We start from the raw sequence: 21,150 nt of genomic DNA, 5'->3' as shown, positions 1-21,150 counted from the left end.
AGATAAGATGGGCCGCGGTAACTTACCGCACAAAATTTTACCACTTTGGGACTTACGCGTCCTTGCATGCATATGAAAGTTCCACGTAACGAACGCTTGAGTGGGGCAGCCTTCTTTCAACAATTTTAGATTGTATTTATACATTTCATTCTTCCGTAATTGGTCAAACCTGTGATTCCTTTGTTTGGACGGTAGACCTAATATTACTTCCGCTTCAGGCTCCTTACTATGCACTCTAGATCAGTGGTTGCCAAACTTTTCAGAGTTGGGACCCACTATTCATTACCACAGCTTATGGCGACCCATTTGGGATGCTTAGTCTCAAGATGGCGACGCAGTTTGTTTGGACGCATTCTCACATTTGCAAGTTGTTTATAACAAACAACACATCGCGGACGCGGGTCTTTTTCTTCTTCATTCCTTGTAAATTCTATTTCCAAGTATGTGTCATCATACCTTCTCACTCTTCGCTTTGACTGTGGTTGACTTGGCTTATCTTTCGTTTGACTAACTGGCGATTCATCGTCATTGACATCAACTGATTTTTTAACCATTCATCCATTATATTAAGGGCTTAGTAATATTACAACTGCTTCTAAGTAAGATCAAAACTACAATCGCCAGTTGCAGCGCACCCACACAAAAAAATAACTTTGTTGGTTCTATTTTCGTTCGTTTTCTTATGACTTAACACAGAACACAGCAATGGCTAATAATCGCAAAATTACCGTGTTTCCTCAAAATTAAGACCTGGCCTGAAAATAAACCTAATTTGAATTTTAATAATGATTCTAATTAAACCCTACCCTTAAAATAAATTTAAAATGTGTGGGAGAGGAAAGGTTCAATGGCCTGAGATAAGGTGAAGATCACAATTATGATATTTGTCACTTGATTTTAGTATAGGAAATACAAATATAAACAATGGATGTCGGTTTTTAATTAATGTTTATTAAAAAAATCTCGTGATTTTCTACAATGTAATTTTATTTTTAATAAATGAACATAAAAGACCACTTCCAAAAAAAACATAGTGTTATTCTTCAAAAGAAAATAAATCCAAATCCTGTCTAAATTTTGGGGAAACACGGTAAGAAGTGCTGTACAGTGTACAAAACTGCTATGCGTAAAAAAGCCACATGGTCATTCTATGTGTAGCAAATTTTTGTTCCTTTGAGAAGATCGTAAAAAGGAAACTTTCACAAATTAGAATTTAAATTCAACTTCTTTTGTTTTATGAAGATTTACGTATTCGACTCGCCACCGATCCTAATAACCAGTATAATTAATCAAAGCTTTCTACATCTTTTCACGACCCCTAAGATTCCTTTTGCAACCCACCAGTGGGTCGCGACCCATAGATCGCGACCCACAGCTCTAGATATATGTGTAAGAAATGTTCCCTCATTTTAATTATGGGCACTAGGTTGTGTTCCAGAAAAGTGTTTCGCAATATTCATTTATTGCAGTTATGCCAGTCTTGCGATAATCGTTCAATTTTATAAGCGTAGTACATTCATATTCGGTTAAATGGAGTGATTAAATTTCCAAAATTTTGATTCTAATGATTTAATGTATCATCTCTATGCTTTATAACACACATCAGTCGAAACATAACTTAAGTGAGCCAACTTGGCTGTCTACGCTGACCGATAATCTGGCATCACTGAGTTCTTCGGCACGTTGCTCTTGAGTTTCCGGAGAGCGCACCGTAGTAAATCAAACAAACGAACATTTTTGAAAGAATTGTACATTATAAAAATGATGATTTGTACCTGAGATGTCAGTTAACGGTTAAAATCTAAAATCGATTAACCGGTTAACCATTCCCAGCCCGACACATGTCGATTTTACATATCGAAAGAATCTCTATCTATAGACGTCTGAAGTTACAGATAAATGGAATGATGAACTACATCTATGGATGCCATCGAAAACCATCAACTTTTTGACTAAATAGCTCTTTATAGATCAGCAAACGATGGCCATGCACTGGATTGCGTAAAACACTTTCTAGATATCTCACAATAATATAGCTTTTCTCCAGTATGCGTCCTCATATGTTTATTCAAAATACGTTGATGTGTAAAGCCCCTGTCACATGTTTACCAAGAATATGGCTCCTCTCTCTTTGTATATGGACATTCAAAGCACTGGATGAGTGAAGAGTGACTTTGCTGAAATATGTTCATCGAATAAGCATAAAAATTCTGAAACCTAACAACCCGGGGAAGACCTATTAGGTGAATATTAGTGTATGGTAAAAGTTCTTTACCCCATAGCCAAGGATCATCTAAGTCTCGACGTTAGTCTCACTGGCAGAGTTCAATTCAGATGACTCGGGCATCGCAACACTGGTGAATAATTTTAGTATTTATGGAACCAATACATATATCAAAGAGAGAGCAATTTATGTATATAAATCCTTCTCAAATTTGATTCTATATGACCGCTTCATTTGTCTGCTTTCTATGTTTTTTTTTTTTCACAAAACATCTTTTACATTTTATTGATGCCATGTTTCATTTTAATATGACATGAATATTTTTCTGAATTGCTTGCTCATTCGACTTTCTCTTATCAAGAAATGAAATTTTGTGTAAAATTGACTGTTAGTTAACTCAAGTTCGACCGACCTGAAAATCGAACAAACCCTAGAGCAGGGAACCACAGGCCATAAAAGGTTGGAACCACCAGTCTGGAGTCTAGAACATCGTATTATTCTGGTCAATTGTAAACTTTGAGGAGTTAAACTGACATACATCAAAAACGAGAGAATTCTACAATATGAAGAACAATTTTTAAATTGATAAAAGCTGGATCTGCAATCTGCAATCTATTTAGGGAACGAAAAATGATTTTGATTCTAAATGTTTTTAAAACGGACAAATTTCAAACGACTGATTCATATGGTATAATAGACAGTAAACGTGTTTCATCGCAAGAATAATCAATCAAATATCTTAATTTCAATTCTAATCACCACTCTGCTGGCCATAAAAGCTAAAAGCATTATACGGATAAATCAATGGTAATAAATCAGAAAATGATCACAACAATTGTTACTTATCGATCTTAAGATCGGTAAGTATATTGATAGGTATTTGTATGTATGTCTGTCTGTCTGTCTGTTAGATGCACGCGATATTTCACGAAAGCGAGATTGAATCTGCTCCAGATTTTGCATGTGCATTCATCTTATCTCGGACCAGAAGCCTATTGATTTTGGGCGAATTATGTCGTATAATTAGCTAGTTATCAATCAATTATTGATATAGTGGTCTAGATTTTTGTAAAGCGAGAGAATTTTGAAACCCGCCGAGTGTGTGTGTGCGATGCGCAGTGCGCAAGTTACAAGAGCGGATGAATCGAAACTGCAGTTTCTGTTTTGGGGGATCCCCTAACTATCGATCGATAAGTCTTCGGTTTCCAACCGATATTCTCGTTTTTATATTACTATATTTAGCATGCATATTGGAAACATAAGATAAAGTAAAAATGACTTATTGTAACAAAAAACGATTCTATCAGTATCTAAAATGTAGCTGATTAAAGTTAAATTATAAAATATTTAGAAATTATCCTCTGACGGGATGGCCCCTTCAGAAACGAATATCACAGTATGTACTCTACAAATCCCCATAAACAACTTGACTGGATACACACGAATGTATTATGACTTGAAAACTTGTAACATTCGCTAAAAGATTTTCCTGGTCAACACAATAACACTCGTCAAAGAGTTTGTGAGGTCCGGTAATCAATTTTTGTGTCACTCGGGTATAAACTAATGAAGTACCAATCAGTTTCTAGAAGTAAGAGAACAAATAATTGTTATACCTGAAGAAACACGAATCAATTACAAGGAAAATCCCCTGTCGGGCGAGCCAGAACTAACTAAGAACTGCAGACAGGGTCATTAGCTTGACGCAGCCAAGTACATTAGGTGAAAACACTATGACCCAAAGTCAAAAAGTGAATAAATAGTCTCTTGCAACACCTGGTGAACATAAACCAATGGGTACGTGTGCCAATAATGTAATTTGTAAATCAACGACCATTACACATACATACCTTAGTTTCAGCTCTAATCATCATGCTTGTTATAAAAGAGCTGATATGAGTAGTTTTTATGAATATAGCTAAGATTATGTATTGGAAAACAATGGGAAAACAAATTAGGAAAACTTCAAGGGCCGATGGAGTGAAGCAATCCACTATTCTCACGAAATAGGTTATCATATTTATAGTAAAATATGGAGATAAAAGAAAATCATGCAGCCAGTGGCAGGATCCATAGCACGCTGTGAGCGATCATTCCGTAAACTATAACTAATTCTCTCCTAATTTCGATTCTAGACGGGTCAGGAAATGTTGTGTGATCTAGTGTAATAAGCATAGTGAGAGTTGAAGCAAAACAAAATTCATGAAATTTGCGTCAAGTAATCGTTATTGAGCGACTATCTTATAATTGAAAAAATTTATGCTTAGAAGGGGCGCATTCCCAAATTTAGCATGGGCCTCTTTTTACCTAGATACGCTACTGTGTGGAACACACATCGATCATATCGTTTACACCAGAATACATCGCAAAAATGTAGTTCACGCGGAAAATATCTCACGAAGGCTGTATGGATTTATCCAATAGGATTTTCATACGCATTCCTGGAATCCCATGTATATTTATCACGCGGGGTCTTAGGGAAGAATTTGGATAGATAATCTGAAATTATAGCCCTGACAAGAACATTTGAATAAAATTGAAGTTATGATACGCCTAATTACACGAATTAAATTTGATCTGGCCTATATTTGAACTGTTCATTTTTACTCTGCAAATAAATGATTGAGCAAATGATAAATGAGCATCACAACAAAGGACACATGATCTGGTGAAATTAATATTCAAAGACATGAATTAACGACTGATATGGCAATATTACAAAAAAATTCAAATTTATAAACAAAAAAGTTATTTCAAGAGACTCATAAATATGAACAGAGAGAATTCAAATATTTACAAAAAATGTTAGAATGAAAACGATAAAACGACCGTTTCCAATTTAATCACAGAATACAAAAATTCAAGCACAAGAAAATCAAATCACCAATTAGTTTTATGCAAAAATATTATGAAACAGGCAATAGGACCAAATTCCAATGACATAATTAAAAAAATGATTCAAATGTGATATAACACAAAGTATTTGAAACAATATAACCCATATATCTATTCTATTTGTTAAAGCTTAGGATGATTGGCAGTAACCTAAAATCTGGGTTTATCTGGAAAGAATTAAATTAAAGAATACTTCTGCACTGGTGATTTGTTTTGATTAAAATGAGCACTCGATAAATATATTCTGACATTACCCACTCTGCCCATGGTCCAGTTTTGAATATGCACAGGTCGTTTCCAATCAGAATATACATAATTTGGTATACAACAATTTAAATTACTAGATTAAGTTTCCTAAACTCAGAAAATATGAAATTCCGCATCCCTAATCCGTTTCTTTGACATGTATTGTCAAATGTGTCAACAAAGTAGAAGATCGAGCAAAATGTTTGCCACATGATTTACAAGAATATGGTTTTTCTCCAGTATGAATTCTTATATGGTTATTCAAATAACTTCGTTTTGTAAAGCATTTACCACATAATTTGCAAGAATGTGGCCTCTCCTTTGTATGATTACGCATATGAAGCATTTACCACATATTAAGTGGGATATAAAACGAATAAATAGAAAATAATCACCACACTGAAATATTAATGATCTCAATACAAATACTCCAATGGGTCCAAGCTGATTTTCAGAATTCTGCTGAACTAGCTTCAATACAAAGCCAGCATTGCTTGAAACAAACATGCAGCGGTACAAATATTTTTTCAGACTTATACAACTGATAAGAAGTGAACTGTACTGTACGCATTCTAGGACCCCCTAATGCCTTTCTTCAAGGGTGAGAGTGAGAGTGATATTCGATATACAAACAATCCTAATACGAAATAGCCCAGCTTACTCATGTACATCCAGCCGACTTTAACAAATTATACCGTACTTGAAATATTGCTGAACGTTGCTTAAAACAAACATGCAGCATAAGCATATAGACCGCTTCATATACACGATTAGCAAATATAAGCGCTATATGTATACGTAAGACCTTAGGATAGGATTTATATATTTATCCCGGGGGGGAAGGAAAGCCGATAAGACGGCCTAATCATATGGCGAACCAAGGCCTCTCGTCCGGTTACCAGTCCATGTTGGGTATGGGATTAGTTAGTTATTTGTTTTCATTTTTTATTTTAAGCATGAACTTGATGGTGGAGAAGCCGTAACCGACCAGCATTTGCGTGAACCACCCTACGACGGCGAGGAGTCCAGCAATCCTCTCGCACATAACTATCCCGCATGGGATTCGAACCTACAAACCCACGCAGAGTAATCAGAGATGCGGTGGTGAGCGTATTCCTAACGCTTTGCACGATGAGCCGCCGCGCCGCTTATCTTATTATCTATATAAACCAAGAGCGTCACAAACAAAGGTTGGAGCTGACAATAACTGAACAAAAAAGGCTCAATGGCGAAAATGCGCAAGAAACACGCGTTAACTATTTTAGCGAAATACATCGGCCCTGGAAAAAATACTGTGTATTATAAAACGAAGAATATAGAATAATCAATAATACCAAAAAATCTTAAGAAACGATGGATAGAAGCCACTTGGCACGGTGTGTAGTAATTTTGGTAGTCAATGCACAACCCGAAAAATTCCGGCCCGTCTATCATGAATGTATCGAAGTTCCTGCGATGTTTGCTTTAAATATTGGAAAAAAATGAAAACTCCTAAAAACATAATGGTTTTGCTTCAAGTTCCACGGTAAAAACACATTTATAAGTTTCCTTCGACTGTTTTCGGCTCGGAGTGGCGGATAATATCAGTACATACGCAGATAACGGAGGTAAGAAATTGGTGATAGCGGGGATGTGCTCAGAGATTACACCTCTGTTATCTGCAGATTTATAACCCCACTACCTCCGAACTTGTACCACGGATAATAAATATTATTAAGAAGCTTTCAATTAAGTCATCGAACTCTACGAACAAAAAAGCCTGACGGAAATCCATCCATTAAACAATTGTTTGAAAATGTAAGACATCTCCGAATATTGTAAATCAAACAGAACCAGATTTGCTTTAGAAAAATGGCTCTAAGTAGTTTTGATCGGCAACTGATTGAACTTATCGGCGCCAAATGTCCCGAATACTCTCAAATTTTGACCGAACAAAATATTACTAGATTTATTATTTCATTTATGTTACGCCACGATCAAACCTTTAGCGCCACCTCATGCGTGACTTACGCGTATCACTTATCATGGCGTAAACTCTAATCTAAAAGATTGATGATTACAAAAAGGTTCCTCGAATTCCTATCACATAAATAAAGAGAAATATTCGATGAATGACAAAGAAAACACACTGTTCCCGGTAGGTCACACTGTGTAGAAATCATAATTTAAATAGTCCCCTTTTTGTTTGAACTTGCGCTAATTTGTTTACATATATTATCTTATCACCATTCTTTTAGATTAGAGTTTACGCCATGATAACTTTATTTTATTTTTTCTTGTTCTATATATATATCCACTCGTGTCCTTTCCATATCATGCCCTGATGAAGTTTTTCTGTATAGAAATTCGAAACGTCAGCAAATTACATCGTTTTGCTAAAACCGGTTGTGCTTCATTTATTATAAACATGAGTTTACCTGGTGGCAATCATGCATTATGTGTAACATCCAGTCTGTTTCGATATTTGGTAAACGTGCACAAGGACAGAGCTGCAGTTGGTAAACTTGTGTTGGCAAAAGTCGACAAATGTGTATTTTGAAATTTATGCACTTAATTTTTGTATTATCAAGCTATTAGCCATATTGCAGATTTGTTTTGAGGACCCTCTGAAAATGCTTCACGGACCCCAAAAGGTCCGCCCGACCCCAGTTTGGAAACTACTGGCGTAGATGTTCTGACATTATTGACGTAAATAAATATTATTTTAGGACTAGATTTTATCTTGATCTTCCATTTTGCATATTCAAATTTAGTTCAAAATATCCTACTACGTTATTAGATTGCGATAGTTGACGAACCGATTGACAGTCCGGTATGTCAAAAGAAAAGCAATTATTTTGTGAAATATGTGGAAAAAACTTTAAAACAGCAAGTAATTTGAAGATGAGAATTCATACTGAAGAAAAACCTCACTGTTGTAGGATATGTGGAAAATGCTTTGCGCAATCAAGCAACCTAACTGTTCATGAGCGAATTCACACAGGAGATACATACACCTGTGAGATATGTGGAAAAGGTTTTTCACAAGCCGGTAATTTAAAACGTCATATACAAATTCATACAGGGAAAAAACCATATCCCTGTAAAATATGTGAAAAATCTTTTTCGCAATCTAATGATTTGAAACGTCATATACAAATTCATACCGAAGAAAAAACATATTCCTGTGAAATATGTGCTAGATGCTTCACAAGTTCCAGTAATCTGAATAGACATAGGAGAATTCATACAGGAGAGAAGCCATATTCTTGTGAAACTTGTGGCAAATGTTTTTCGCAATCTAGTCATTTGAACACACATATGAAAACTCATTCAGATGATAAGCCATACTCTTGTGAGATATGTGGCAAATGATTTGTATCTTCTTGGAACATGAATAAACATAGGAAAATTCACACTAAAACACATCCTACTCTGCTGTGAAACAAGTGGAGAGTGTTCCATAAAAATCCATATACGATATAAACAGTGGCAAAAAAATTCGTAGAACTTCTGATGAGTGATATGCAGTGGTGGGTGAGATGAAAAAATATGTAACAACCACATGCAAGATTCACGTTTGAAGAGAACCAGGCTCCTCTTTGCATGATGCAAGTTGAAATATGTGTCTGAATAATGATGTTTTTCAATTACTTTTTTTCTTTTCAGAAGATATTAAATTTTGGCAATTGTGTCTTTATGTATCTGACCGTATTAGTAGAGTATGTTTTGTAATTACTGAATCCGAAATTACTGTAACGCTTTTTCTTTTCTATATCGTGATTAAACATTTTTCATTCTGATTGACTCGCATTTGTTATGTGTTCCGGCGCAACAACAGCAAGATTAGCTCTATCATATGAGGTAACTGGTTCACAAGTTGCATTATTGTATTTTGCAGTCATTGTGTTTCTGAGATACGTTTTAATACGCTTCAGCGTGCTGAATGTTCGCTCTGCGTCGGCGGAAGAAATAGGCGTCGTCAAAAATGATGTCCAGAAATTTTGCAGACGCCGCAAAGGTAGTTACTAGAGTGTTATCTATGAGGAACCCATAGAGCGCGCAAGTTGATGGGATGTTCAAAAAAGTTTGATTGGTGTATATACATCGCAATTCATTTTCCAATTTACCCACGTTTATCATGGGGTAAAATTTGGAGACAGTAGCCAACAAATGGATGGGAAATTGACGTGCAAATTTTGAAAAATTTTTGGGGTTCATCAAAGAGAACGCGGCAAGGTGTTCAGTGCGCAGACGATCGCCTATTTGATTCACCAGAATGTCACAGCATTCCTTTGCAGACAAAATCAAACGCTGCGTTGTTTGCCCGCGGCGTAAAGAAGCACTCCATGTGTCGTCGTATTTTATTGTTTCCCGGATACGAGATACACCATCGCAGAAGTCTGAAATACACGACTGCACAGACGCTCCATCCATTAGCATTGACTGCAATGCGCCCTATAATACATCCACGTGATAGAATATTGTGGAGAAAAAAGCGAGAAAAAATGAAAACTCACCATCTTCTAGCAGACGCTTTAGACTTGCCGCCTCCCTCACAGAGCGTTCGTCCCAAACCGGAGAGCTCTGAATGCCATTGAAACACTCAATGAGCTCAGACCTAATTTCGGACACGCCCTGCACCACGCGTGATTGGAAGTTCCAACGTGTTGGTGCTCAAGCTGGGAGACGGCGGCTACATATCTGGCGAAGGAGGTCAGAGCGCTTCGGCGAAACGGAAAAAAATGAAGAAAACCCCGAAACATTTTCAAAAAATATACGGACGAGAGGGTATCAAGACACATATTTTTAATAACGAGGTTAAATTGGTGTGCATAACAATGTAAAAAATGCGCATGAGGAAAATCTTCTTTTATATAGACTTGAACACCATGTTTCGACCCACTCATGACTGCCGCGCCGTCATAAGTTTGAGCTATCAATTTTGACTTCGCGTTGTAAGGCTGTAACACTTCATTAAGTACAGCCGATATCCCGCAAGCCGTGCGATCAACGATTGGTACAAAGCTGTGAAATCTCTCGGTAGGTTTACCATCTTTCACAAACCGAAAAATCACAGCCAGTTGGGAAACGCACGTGATGTCAGTTGTCTCGTCAGACTGAATCGAAAGGAACTGGCAATTCTCAATTTCCAGAGCCGAATGTTGTAAATAAATTTTATACTTTGAGTCGAGCAAATCATTTTGGATATCCTTAGATGTCCCTTTCGAAACAGTTGCGGCATCAAGATGATCTCTCAATACTGTATCTAGGGATGCGGTGTATTCCACCATATCCAAAAATACCCCTCTATTAGAAGAGCCAGCCCGTTCATCGTGCCCACGAGGGACAGCTCGTGACAACCAATGAACTTCAAAACGTCTATGAATCGACCGAGAACATGGCGGTTTTTCTCGACGTTTTGGTTGTGCCGACAAATAGAATCCGCGCGTCCTTCATCCAACTGTGCTGCAATATTAACATTTCCGAATGTTCGGTATTTTACTGCATTGTCCAGATGCTCCATAGAAGATTAATGATCCCTGGCACGCTCGGAAAGATGTTTAAGATCTCTAAAACCAAATTTACACCAACGTGAGTCACGGGCGGTAGCAAAAAGTAGGCAATAAAAACAAAAAAGTGCATTTTTGTCCTCGCTGTAATACAACCATTCGTGTTTTTTATATCAAGTTTCTGCGCCGACGCTTTCCTCCGTCATGGGATTGTTCCAGTGAACAATTTTTTGGTTGATAAGGCCCAAGACGTTGTACCTCTAATTTTTGTTCCAGCGGCAGCTGCGAAAACGGAGTGCGAAGTAGTGCATCAACCTTATTCATTATGAGGTCTAAGGCTAAGAAATGCGAAGCCGGAAAGAAGTGAGGAGCTCAAAAGGAATGTGGAAAATCTAAAGCAAATGGACTAAAGGTCTCTAACTGATTCAAATAGAGAAACAAGCGACAAAAACGAAGGCGAGGAAACTATCAACTCTTCAAGCAACCAACGAACGAGAAGGAATGCGTGAATATGTCAACACGTTGTTGTAAGAAACGTCGGCATTGTGTCGTCATAATTTTGGGCCTAGCCCCGATGATTTAGTAAAAGAAACAGAAAACAAACGAGACAAACGCGGCGAGTGGAAGATAAAAGAGAGAATACGATATACAATGAGCAACCGGGGCAAAATCGGCGTCGCCCCGTCGACGTTCGGCGAAGGCTTTGCGAGCGAAAAATGAACCATGTCGGGAGAATATGGCTAATGTAGACAGTCTGTGCAACCGATATTGAGGTATTTTTCGAATATTTTTTATACCGAAAAAACAACCGGGGCATTGCCCCGGTTGGCCCTATTGACGCGCCGCCACTGCTACTCAGGAAATATGACAATCCGTGGACACAAAAATGCGTGGTGAAGTGCCCGATTATATTTTGCTTTGATTCGTATTTTTGTAAATTCAACAAATCTGAGCTGTTCGTACAAGACTTACGGCGCTCCAGTACTGTACGTACCTGTGTCGAGACAGTAAAGAAAATAATCCGAAGGGGAAAAGCGCTTACTACAGTCTACTACAGTAGCACCCGAAATTTTGCGATTCGCAATATATAAAAAAGCGCCTAAATTCGACGAATCTGAGCTGTTTGTACAACACCTACGGCGCCCCAGTACTGTAAAAGCCCTTACTACAGTAGCACCCAAAATTTTGCGATTTGCAATATATAAAAAAGCGTTTAAATTCGACGAATCTGAGCTGTTTGTACAACACTTACGGCGCCCCAGTACTGTAAGTACCAGTGTGGAGACAGTAAAGCAAATAATCTTAAAGGAAAAAGCCCCCACTACAGTAACCCCCGAAATTTTGCGATTTGAAATTATAAAAAAATGTTTTTAATCTGTCGTGGACCATCATAAAACAAAACTTATGGTGTTCTCCATTTTATTTTTATGATACCTACCAGAAAAAACATTATTCCTAGTTGTTCGAGCGCGCGAGAAACACCATTTAGGTATCTATCCAAGCGTGTGCCGACTCGTGTTTTCGTCGGAAATCCGCAAGTGAGTTGTGAAATTCAATCGTTTGATTAAGCGACGCGAGAGTGACCTGTCGCGTCACCTGTTATCAAATTTTCGAATAGTAAATTGCTATTCTAATAGTTGAATATGCCCAGCCCTACTCGGTGTCCAGTAATCATTGAATCGATTAATGTTATGTGAATAAACTTGCTTTTTATGTTTTATGTAAATTCTAACGTAAATCGTAACTTGGCTGATGGTAAAGTTTCGCAAAAACGTTTGCGGCCCGCAGTGAATTTCTGACTTGTTGCGGACTCATTCAAACACTCCGCGGACTCATTTGAGACCGCGGACTCGGGTTGGGAAACACTGCACTAGAGTCTAGACTCTTCGTTTATGTGAATTTGCGTACCGTATTTGCTCGTTTTATAGCCCAGGCCCATATTTTTTTTCAATCAACTCACTAACTGGGCCCTTATTATTTTCAATCGTTACAATAATTAATTAATATATTATATATATATTGTTATTTCCAGAACGAAAATTTTGACTTTTTCTACGCACCGCAGGTACAAATCCGCAAAAGAAGAAAAGTTTTGCGACGCCCTATCAATATTGAAACGACGCACTTGGGCGTCGCGCGACGCCCAGTTTGAGAACCACGGTGTAACGTAATCAATGCTACCTGTTATTTGATTGGACGCCTATGGCGTGTGTGTTATCTACCAGCGCTTAAAATTCAACAGCGCTTCTTATTTCCTATTGTTCCCTACCAATGAAAAATCAGCTTTTACATCGAACGGGTATTCAAGCAGGCCCTTATTTATTTTTATGTCCTGTTTACACGGGCGGCTATTGAAACGGGCCCTTAATTAAGATCGGGCGGTAAAACGAGCATTTACGGTATTTAAATTTGACATATCAGACTTTGATGATCTGTTCCGTTAAATCAGAACGATATCATTATTGAGCCAACTATTGTAAATCTGTGAATGTAACCAGATCTCTTGAAATAAATTTCAGCAGTCATGAAAAAAACATCAGAATAAAATATATCTGGTGTATAAATGTTATGTACGACATTAAAGATAAATATAATCATCACGCTAAGATATTAATTAATGCTCGCAATACAAAATACTTTAATGAGTCCAGCTGAGCTTCAGAATTCTGCTTGAACTGACAAAACAGCTTCAAAACAAAACACACAAGCAGCGATACAAATGAACACCTTTTTAGGTTCAGGTCTACCGTGAAGGAAGCCTACATAGGCAACGCCCAACGTCGTTGATAGGCGGAGCCGCACATTTTTTTTTGTATTTGGCGAAATTTGAATTACCGTAATTACCGTAAGTGTCCGTAGCGCCAGGTACCGACAATCACAATAGGAAATATCTAGTCTAGGTACAACAATTTTTAGAATATTATACTGAACTTACAATTTTTCTAAACGTTGCTTAAAGGTAGGTTATCACGCGAACATTTTGTGGAAAATTTGATTCTATATAGCCCACTTCGTGGACACGGCTAGCAAAAAGCGATACGACTGTTTTTGTCTCGGATTGAACCAGGGGTAAGACATTGGCGATAGCAGGGTAGTGCATCGAGATTACAGCTTTGTTATCTGCAGATTTATGCAACTCCACTATCTCCGAACCTGTATCACGAATATTAAATTTGATTAAAAATATTTTAAGTTTCGAACAAAATTGGCTGACGGAAAACCTATAGGCAATAAATAATTGTTTAATAATAATGTAAGACATCTCCAAATAATTGACTCCACATTTGTACATAAAACAACAAGAAGTTGGCTTCAAGTACTTTTAATGGGCAGCTGCCTACATTTTGAGATATACTCGATATAGAAATACCTGTATGAATAAGTAATAACAAATCAATTCGTCTATTAGAAGCGTACTCGAATTTATGAACACAATTATCAAACATGGTTGATTATAGCAAGTCGAACCAAATTACTTTTAAATAACTTGCAGCCTTCAAGTCATAGACAGTACATTTGTCTATCATAAGTTGAACATGAAATCATTCGTCAATGAAATCAAATCAATTAAATGAACTATAACTGTAAAAACAATCATAAGGCAATCTAATGCTCATAAAATATCCTTAAACTGTGCATATGTGGAGCAATCACAATCTACATTACTTGATCGTGCCTAGCACTCACCCATCCCAATGTCAAAGCAGAAAGTCAAGACCGCTAAACCAATTTCATATTATTTACAACGAAACACGCTCATTCTATACAAAAGTATAAGAACTATTTAAAAGCAAAGTTCCCAAACTATTCCTGACTAAGTAAGACATGTCAGGCAAGACTTTCGTAATAAAGTGTGCACACTGTCAATCAAGGGAATAAATAAATAAATTACTCCACAATGTTCACGTCACTACAAAAATCAAATGAATGCAATTCCAGATGTAACATGCAGCACGTACATTGGAGAAACAGGAAGGCATATGAAATATCGGATCTCGAAACATATTGAAAGTATTAAATCGAAAAACAGAAACCGGGTCGTCGGTGCTCACTTTAACCAACCTGGACATTCACTGAAAATGTAATTGGAATTGAAAAACTAAAGAGTCGTATTTCATTCACCTGGGAGGAAGGAACTATTAAAAATAAATATTGAGGAAATTAGGGCATTTTGGAATATTTTATGCATTGTTTAAATTAATTTTCATTTTCAAATTTAATGCTGTCAATTATTTATACAATCACGAATTTTAGGGACTCTTTAAACTCATATTGTTGTTGCCATACCATTATATGAATATGCATGCAGTTTCTATTCTTGTTAAAAGTTGTACTATGTATGTTTGAGGAAGTCTAAACGTTACAGAAATATATTGTGTTAGTGTGCAATAAAACTATAGTTTCATAATTAAATGCAAAATTCGAACATAAGAGATACAATGTGCAAATCATCAATTAGATTGACAGGAATTTCAAACAATTGATTTAAATGTTATATATAATTGTCACGATATATTTGATGAATAATGCAATTGCTATATGATTTTACATATGTCTTTTCTTTGTACCCAATCCTACGAAGGATTTATAGCAGAAGAATTATGGATTTTCACCAATTTGAGTTTGGTCATATTCTTTCCAACTATGAATTTTTAAATGTTGTTTCAAGTTACCAGGTATTGAAAAACGTCTTTCACATATTTCGCAAGCATATGGCTTCTCTCCAGTATGAGTTCGCATATGCAAATTCCTCTCATACGATGTTATAAACGTCTTTTCACAGGTCCCACAGACATATGACTTTTTACCAATATGGGATCGCTTGATATGGTTTTTCATATTACATTTCTGACTAAACCTTTTCCCACAAATTTCACAAGAATATGGTTTTTCTCCGGTATGAATTTGCAAATGTAGTTTCAAGTTTCTAGGTTGAGAAAAACGTTTTTCACATATATTGCAAGTATATGGTTTTTCTCCAGTATGAGTTTGAATATGCATTTTCCTCTCAACAAATGTTGTAAAGCACATATCACAAGTTCCACATGAATATGGTTTTTCACCAATATGAGATCTTTTCATGTGCATCTTCACAGTACTTTTTCTATTAAAACATTTTCCACATGTCTCACATGAATAGGGCTTTTCCCCGGTGTGAATTCGCAAATGTTGTCGCAAGTTACTGGACTTTGCAAAGCAACGCTCACATATGTCACAAGCATATGGTTTTACTCCGGTATGAATTCGCATATGAACTTGCTTCTCATGTGATGTTATAAAGCATTTGCCACAAGTTATGCAAATATGTGACTTTTCCCCAGTATGGGCTCGCTTTATATGTTGTTTCATAGTGCTCTTGTCTCTGAAATATTTTCCACATGTTTCACAAGAATATGGTTTTTCTCCAGTATGAATTTGCAAATGTTGCTTTGCGTTACCAGAGTAAGCAAAACGTTTTTCACATAAATGACAAGCATACGGTTTTTCTCCAGTATGAATTCGCATATGCATTTTCTTCTCTCTACATGTTGCAAAGGACTTATCACAAGTGCCACAAAGATAGGGCTTTTCACCAACATGGGATCTTTTTATATGCAACCTCACAGTACTTTTTTGACTGAAGCATTTTCCACATGTCTCACAAGAATACGGCTTTTCCCCAGTGTGAATTGTCAAGTGTTGATTCAGGTTACCAGATCGAGAAAAACGTTTTCCACATATTTTGCAACCATATGGTTTTTTCCCAGTATGTATTAGCATGTGCATTTTCTTTTCATAATATCTTGGAAAGGGCATGCCACAGGTTTCACAAACATATGGCTTCTCACCAACATGGAATCGCTTTATATGTAGATCCATATTACCTTTTTGACTGAAACATTTTCCACATGTTTCACAAGAGTATGGCTTTTCACCAGTGTGAATTACCATATGTTGTTTCAAGTGATCAGATCGAAAAAAAAGTTTTTCACATATTTCGCAGACATATTTCCTTTTTGTTTTTGCTCCATTTTTATAGCCCATGTCCAACTGTTTTCAATGATTTTTTAATATTTAAATATGTTAAGCAAATATATCTGCTACACATGTTGTGCATATGAAATATGAAAATTGGTAATAAATTGATCGCATCAAACATAAGACCAATGCAATGTATATAATTTCAAAATATGTCATAAATAATAACACATTCGTAATTGTGCAACCGACTGCCCCTAGATAGGTGACCATTAGGGCTGGGCATTTCAAATCGAATAGTAAATTATTCAAATCGGTTCAAAGTGAAATTTGGAATCGTCACCATCTTGTTTTATTTTTCCTAAATTTCTCAATTTTTTCATCGCAACTCTGACATAAGACCTTTTTCTGTAGTGAGATATTACCCAAAACACGTTTTTCATTGTTTGTGAACGCTCAGCAATCTGTCTGGGTAATGTATTTTACGTTTCCAGTAATCAATACTATAAGAAAGTTACATAACATTATATATCTCCTAAGTATTCGAAAATGCCCAGCCATATGTTTGAGCCTTTTTATAGGCTTGTCTCCTAACTCGCGTATAAAAATTGTCATAGGCAAACAAATGAGTTCTATACGCAGTCAGATGGAGAATTTCGATTCTAGATAAAAATGATGGGTCACAAGTTCTTATTTAACATCAACTAGTCAACAATTCACTGCATAATTGGCAAAAAAATGAGTTCTATAAGCAGTTAGATTGAGGGAATATTGAGAAAGAATAACTTTGATTCTATATATTAATGAAAGGTCACAACTTTGCAGTGGCAATCAATTGTCAAGATTTATTTTTATATGCCGTATGCAAATATATACCTGACTTTTTCCTCATTGTAAACTCATATATCATTCAAATGACAATTACTACAATTTTTTTGCCATAAAATTTTTAATTGCTGTTCTTCGAAGCTCATTCTGCATGTTTTGCAGCAGTAAGTCCGGTATGAATTCTTATATGGACCTTCAACGCACAAGAATGTGCAAAACATTTGCCACATGTCGTACAAGAGTATGGCTTTTCCCCTGTATGAATGCGCTGATGCACATTCAAGCTGTTCCGTGCTGTAAAGCATTTACCACATATTTTGCAAGAATATGGCTTTTCTCCACTATGAGTCTGCACATGTATTTTTAAGCCCCCTGCAAACGTAAAGCTCTTTTCACATATTTTACAAGTATATGGCTTTTCTTCAGTATGAAGTCTGATATGATTCTTCAAACTATTGAGTTGCGTAAAACTTTTCTCACAAATTTCACAAGAATATGGCTTTTCCCCAGTGTGCGTTTGCGTATGCCTGTTCAAATTACTTGTAGTTGCAAAGCAATTTCCACATATTTTGCAAGAATATGGCTTTTCTCCAGTATGAGTTCGCATATGTTTCCTCAAAATACTTGCCACTGCAAAATACTTTCCACAAATTTTGCAAGAATGAGGCTTTTCCTCAGTGTGAATACGCATATGCTCTTTCAGATTACCTGCGGTTGCAAAGCATTTTTCACATATTTTGCAAGAATATGGTTTTTCTCCTGTGTGAGTTCGCATATGCTTTTTTAGATGTCTAGCATGCATGAAACGTTGGCCACATGTTTGACAAGAATATGGCTTGTCTGAAGTGTGAATTTGTGTATGCTCTCTCAAGGTACTTGTGAGTGCAAAGCATTTTCCACATATTTTGCAAGAATATGGCTTTTTTCCTGTGTGAATTTGCACATGCGTTTTCAGATATCCAGATCTCCCGAAACATTTTCCACATATTTGACAAGAATATGGTTTCTCTCCTGTGTGAATTCGTGTGTGGTCTTTCAAATTGCCTGCCACTGCAAAGCATTTTCCACAAATTTGACAAATATATGGCTTTTCCCCAGTGTGAATTCGAGTATGGTTTTTTAAACTACTTGCTACTGTAAAACACTTTCCACAAATTTTGCAAGAATAAGGTTTCTCTCCCGTATGGATTCTAACGTGCTCCTTCAATATACTAGAATGAGCAAAACGTTTGTCACATGATTCACAAGAATAGGGCTTTTCTTTAGTATGAGTCATGATGTGCTTTTTCAAATAACTGAAACACTTGAAACGTTTGCCACATGATTCACAAGAATGTGGCTTATCGTCAGTGTGAAGTTTCATATGTGCATTCAAATACTTTGAATTTGTATAGCATTTTCCGCATGTTTTACATGAATACTGCTTTTCTAGGTCATTAACTCGCATACGCTGTGTCAATTTGTTGGTTTTCGTGCAAATTTCTCCAGTATTGTACGTTTCCATATGTATGTGTTTTTACTATTCACATTTAAAGAAAATTTTATTTCAAATCGAACCAAACTCATGGAATTTCAATGATGATACTAGTACTAGTTTCAACTGGACAATAATGAACTAAGACACCTTAAATTATTTGAATATTTATGCAGAATAAAAAGAAATTATATATCTTCCATGTGGTTGAAAGAATCTTAATACATCAGTTCTAAAAATATTCCTGAGTATGCATGAATATATTCCCGAGCAAAGAATCATAAAGTGGGAATACAGGAATATATATAATTCAAAAATGTATGGAAAATTCAATCCCGGTCTAATATGCCACGAAGGTATTGTATGATCAACATTAAAACGTAGATGTCTAAACCAGTGATTCCCAAAGTGGGTGATATCGCCCCCCAGTGGGCGAAAACGATACAGAGGGGGCGAAAAAATCGAAGGGGCGATTTCGCAAAACCTGGTTTTGTTCGGCGCATCGTGCACTTGATTACTGTACTCTGCGTGCTTTCGTAGGTTTGAATCACGTGGGCGATTATCACACGCAAAAGGATTGCTGGATTCGTTTCCGCCGTAAGGCATGGTAGTTTGCGTATTCCAGTGGTCAACAAAATACGGCCGGAGTAAAATAATCTGACCCGGGACGCTTCACTGAATGGACGTTTCCCCAACCTTTGACCCCGGGAAATTCTTCCTATACTTTACCTTTAGAAATTTTCGGTGCTTATTTTAAGAGTGGTTTCGCGAGTTGTCGCCTGTAAAATGGGGTATTTCAAACTATTATTCTAATTCATACCATTCAACAATTTGTTTTTTGAAATTACCGGTAAAGAATTTTAGCTTAGTCTATCACCAGGGATGGCCATTTCCGAATACTAAACTATTCCGAATACATTCTAAAATAATGTTTTCGAATCTGGAATTCCGAATACATTCTAAAATCGAAAATAACACATTTTTCTTTTAGTTTATTAAAAGTAAAACCCGGTAAATTAGGAAATAAGCTTCAATAGAAATATCAGAATAAAGCCACAAACCAACAGTATGTATGTACACAAAGTAATTGATAGTTCATAGCTATCAATAAAAAATAATAGCAACTTGTGACACAGTAAGTTTATTAAAATTATTCACTTTGTACAAATGACCACATGAAAAGTCAGCCAAGGAGTTGTCTGACGCTTTCTATCATTGGTACCATGATATTACGATAATAGTCAAGTCTATTGACAAAAATACTACTTGTATTCAAATAATTGTGTATATTTTCTGTGAATAATCAAATTTATTGGCTATACAGGCAACTAAAACAAGCAACAACATTCGAAAATCCATTATGCCTTTAAAAATTCTAATATTTAAGCTTAGTGTATTCTACTACCTACCAGTATATTTGTATATTAAGTTATGTGAACCATATTGTTGATATGTGTAACATATTGTTGTGTTTGAAATTAGAAATAAATTAATAGAGAATAGATGACCACCACTGCCAGCCGCGCAGCCAGGATTTTCGAAATCGGAAATTCTCATTGCCGCCCGTAACACCCACCGCGATCCGCCCTCGTTAAAAGAGCCGTCTTTTCAGCGTATAATGATCATCCTGTTACATAAAATATTCAATCCATGACAACTACGAGATTCTAAAATATCTTTATATATTAATTTAATGTGTCCAACGTAACTCGCGGTTGCTTCTTCTTACGTCAAAAAAAACATTATTATTCGGTCCACAGCGATCTGTGACCTAAAAGTACGAGATAAACCGCCTGATGTATTTAATTTTAATACATATTTTTGCAATCTTGCCAACTCGGTATCACTGTTAGAAAAATCTCAAATAATGATATAAAATCCTGTTAAGTGTAGTGTATAATTCATTTCATACAATGAATATACATTTAAGTTTAGCAGTAAATTAAAAATACATATTCATCGCCGCGATGAAGTGATCAGATCGAAAAAAAAGTTTTTCACATATTTCCTTTTTGTTTCTGTTCCATTTTTAT

General features: G+C 36.3%; 3 protein-coding genes across 3 annotated transcripts; 1 reads left to right on the top strand and 2 right to left on the bottom strand.

Annotated features, from left to right (window-relative positions):
* The first annotated feature begins 7,646 nt into the window (after positions 1-7,646).
* Positions 7,647-9,151, top strand: LOC120329601 (uncharacterized). Its single transcript, XM_039396292.2, has one exon. It carries the CDS (start codon positions 8,180-8,182, stop codon positions 8,717-8,719), a length of 540 nt encoding a protein of 179 aa, XP_039252226.2. The 5' UTR covers positions 7,647-8,179; the 3' UTR covers positions 8,720-9,151.
* Positions 9,152-14,578: 5,427 nt separating this feature from the next.
* LOC120329437 (uncharacterized) lies at positions 14,579-16,883 on the bottom strand. Its single transcript, XM_039396066.2, has one exon. It carries the CDS (start codon positions 16,879-16,881, stop codon positions 15,457-15,459), a length of 1,425 nt encoding a protein of 474 aa, XP_039252000.2. The 5' UTR covers positions 16,882-16,883; the 3' UTR covers positions 14,579-15,456.
* A 902-nt stretch (positions 16,884-17,785) lies between these two features.
* LOC144427290 (uncharacterized) lies at positions 17,786-19,444 on the bottom strand. The gene has a single exon (XM_078116254.1). The coding sequence runs from the start codon at positions 19,145-19,147 to the stop codon at positions 17,786-17,788; it is 1,362 nt and encodes a 453-aa protein (XP_077972380.1). The 5' UTR covers positions 19,148-19,444.
* Positions 19,445-21,150: the final 1,706 nt, after the last annotated feature.

Source organism: Styela clava, chromosome 9, assembly GCF_964204865.1.
Source record: "Styela clava chromosome 9, kaStyClav1.hap1.2, whole genome shotgun sequence".
Taxonomy (NCBI): domain Eukaryota; kingdom Metazoa; phylum Chordata; class Ascidiacea; order Stolidobranchia; family Styelidae; genus Styela; species Styela clava.
Note: the sequence above shows the minus strand (reverse complement) of the source record. Positions and strands in the feature narration are given on the sequence as shown.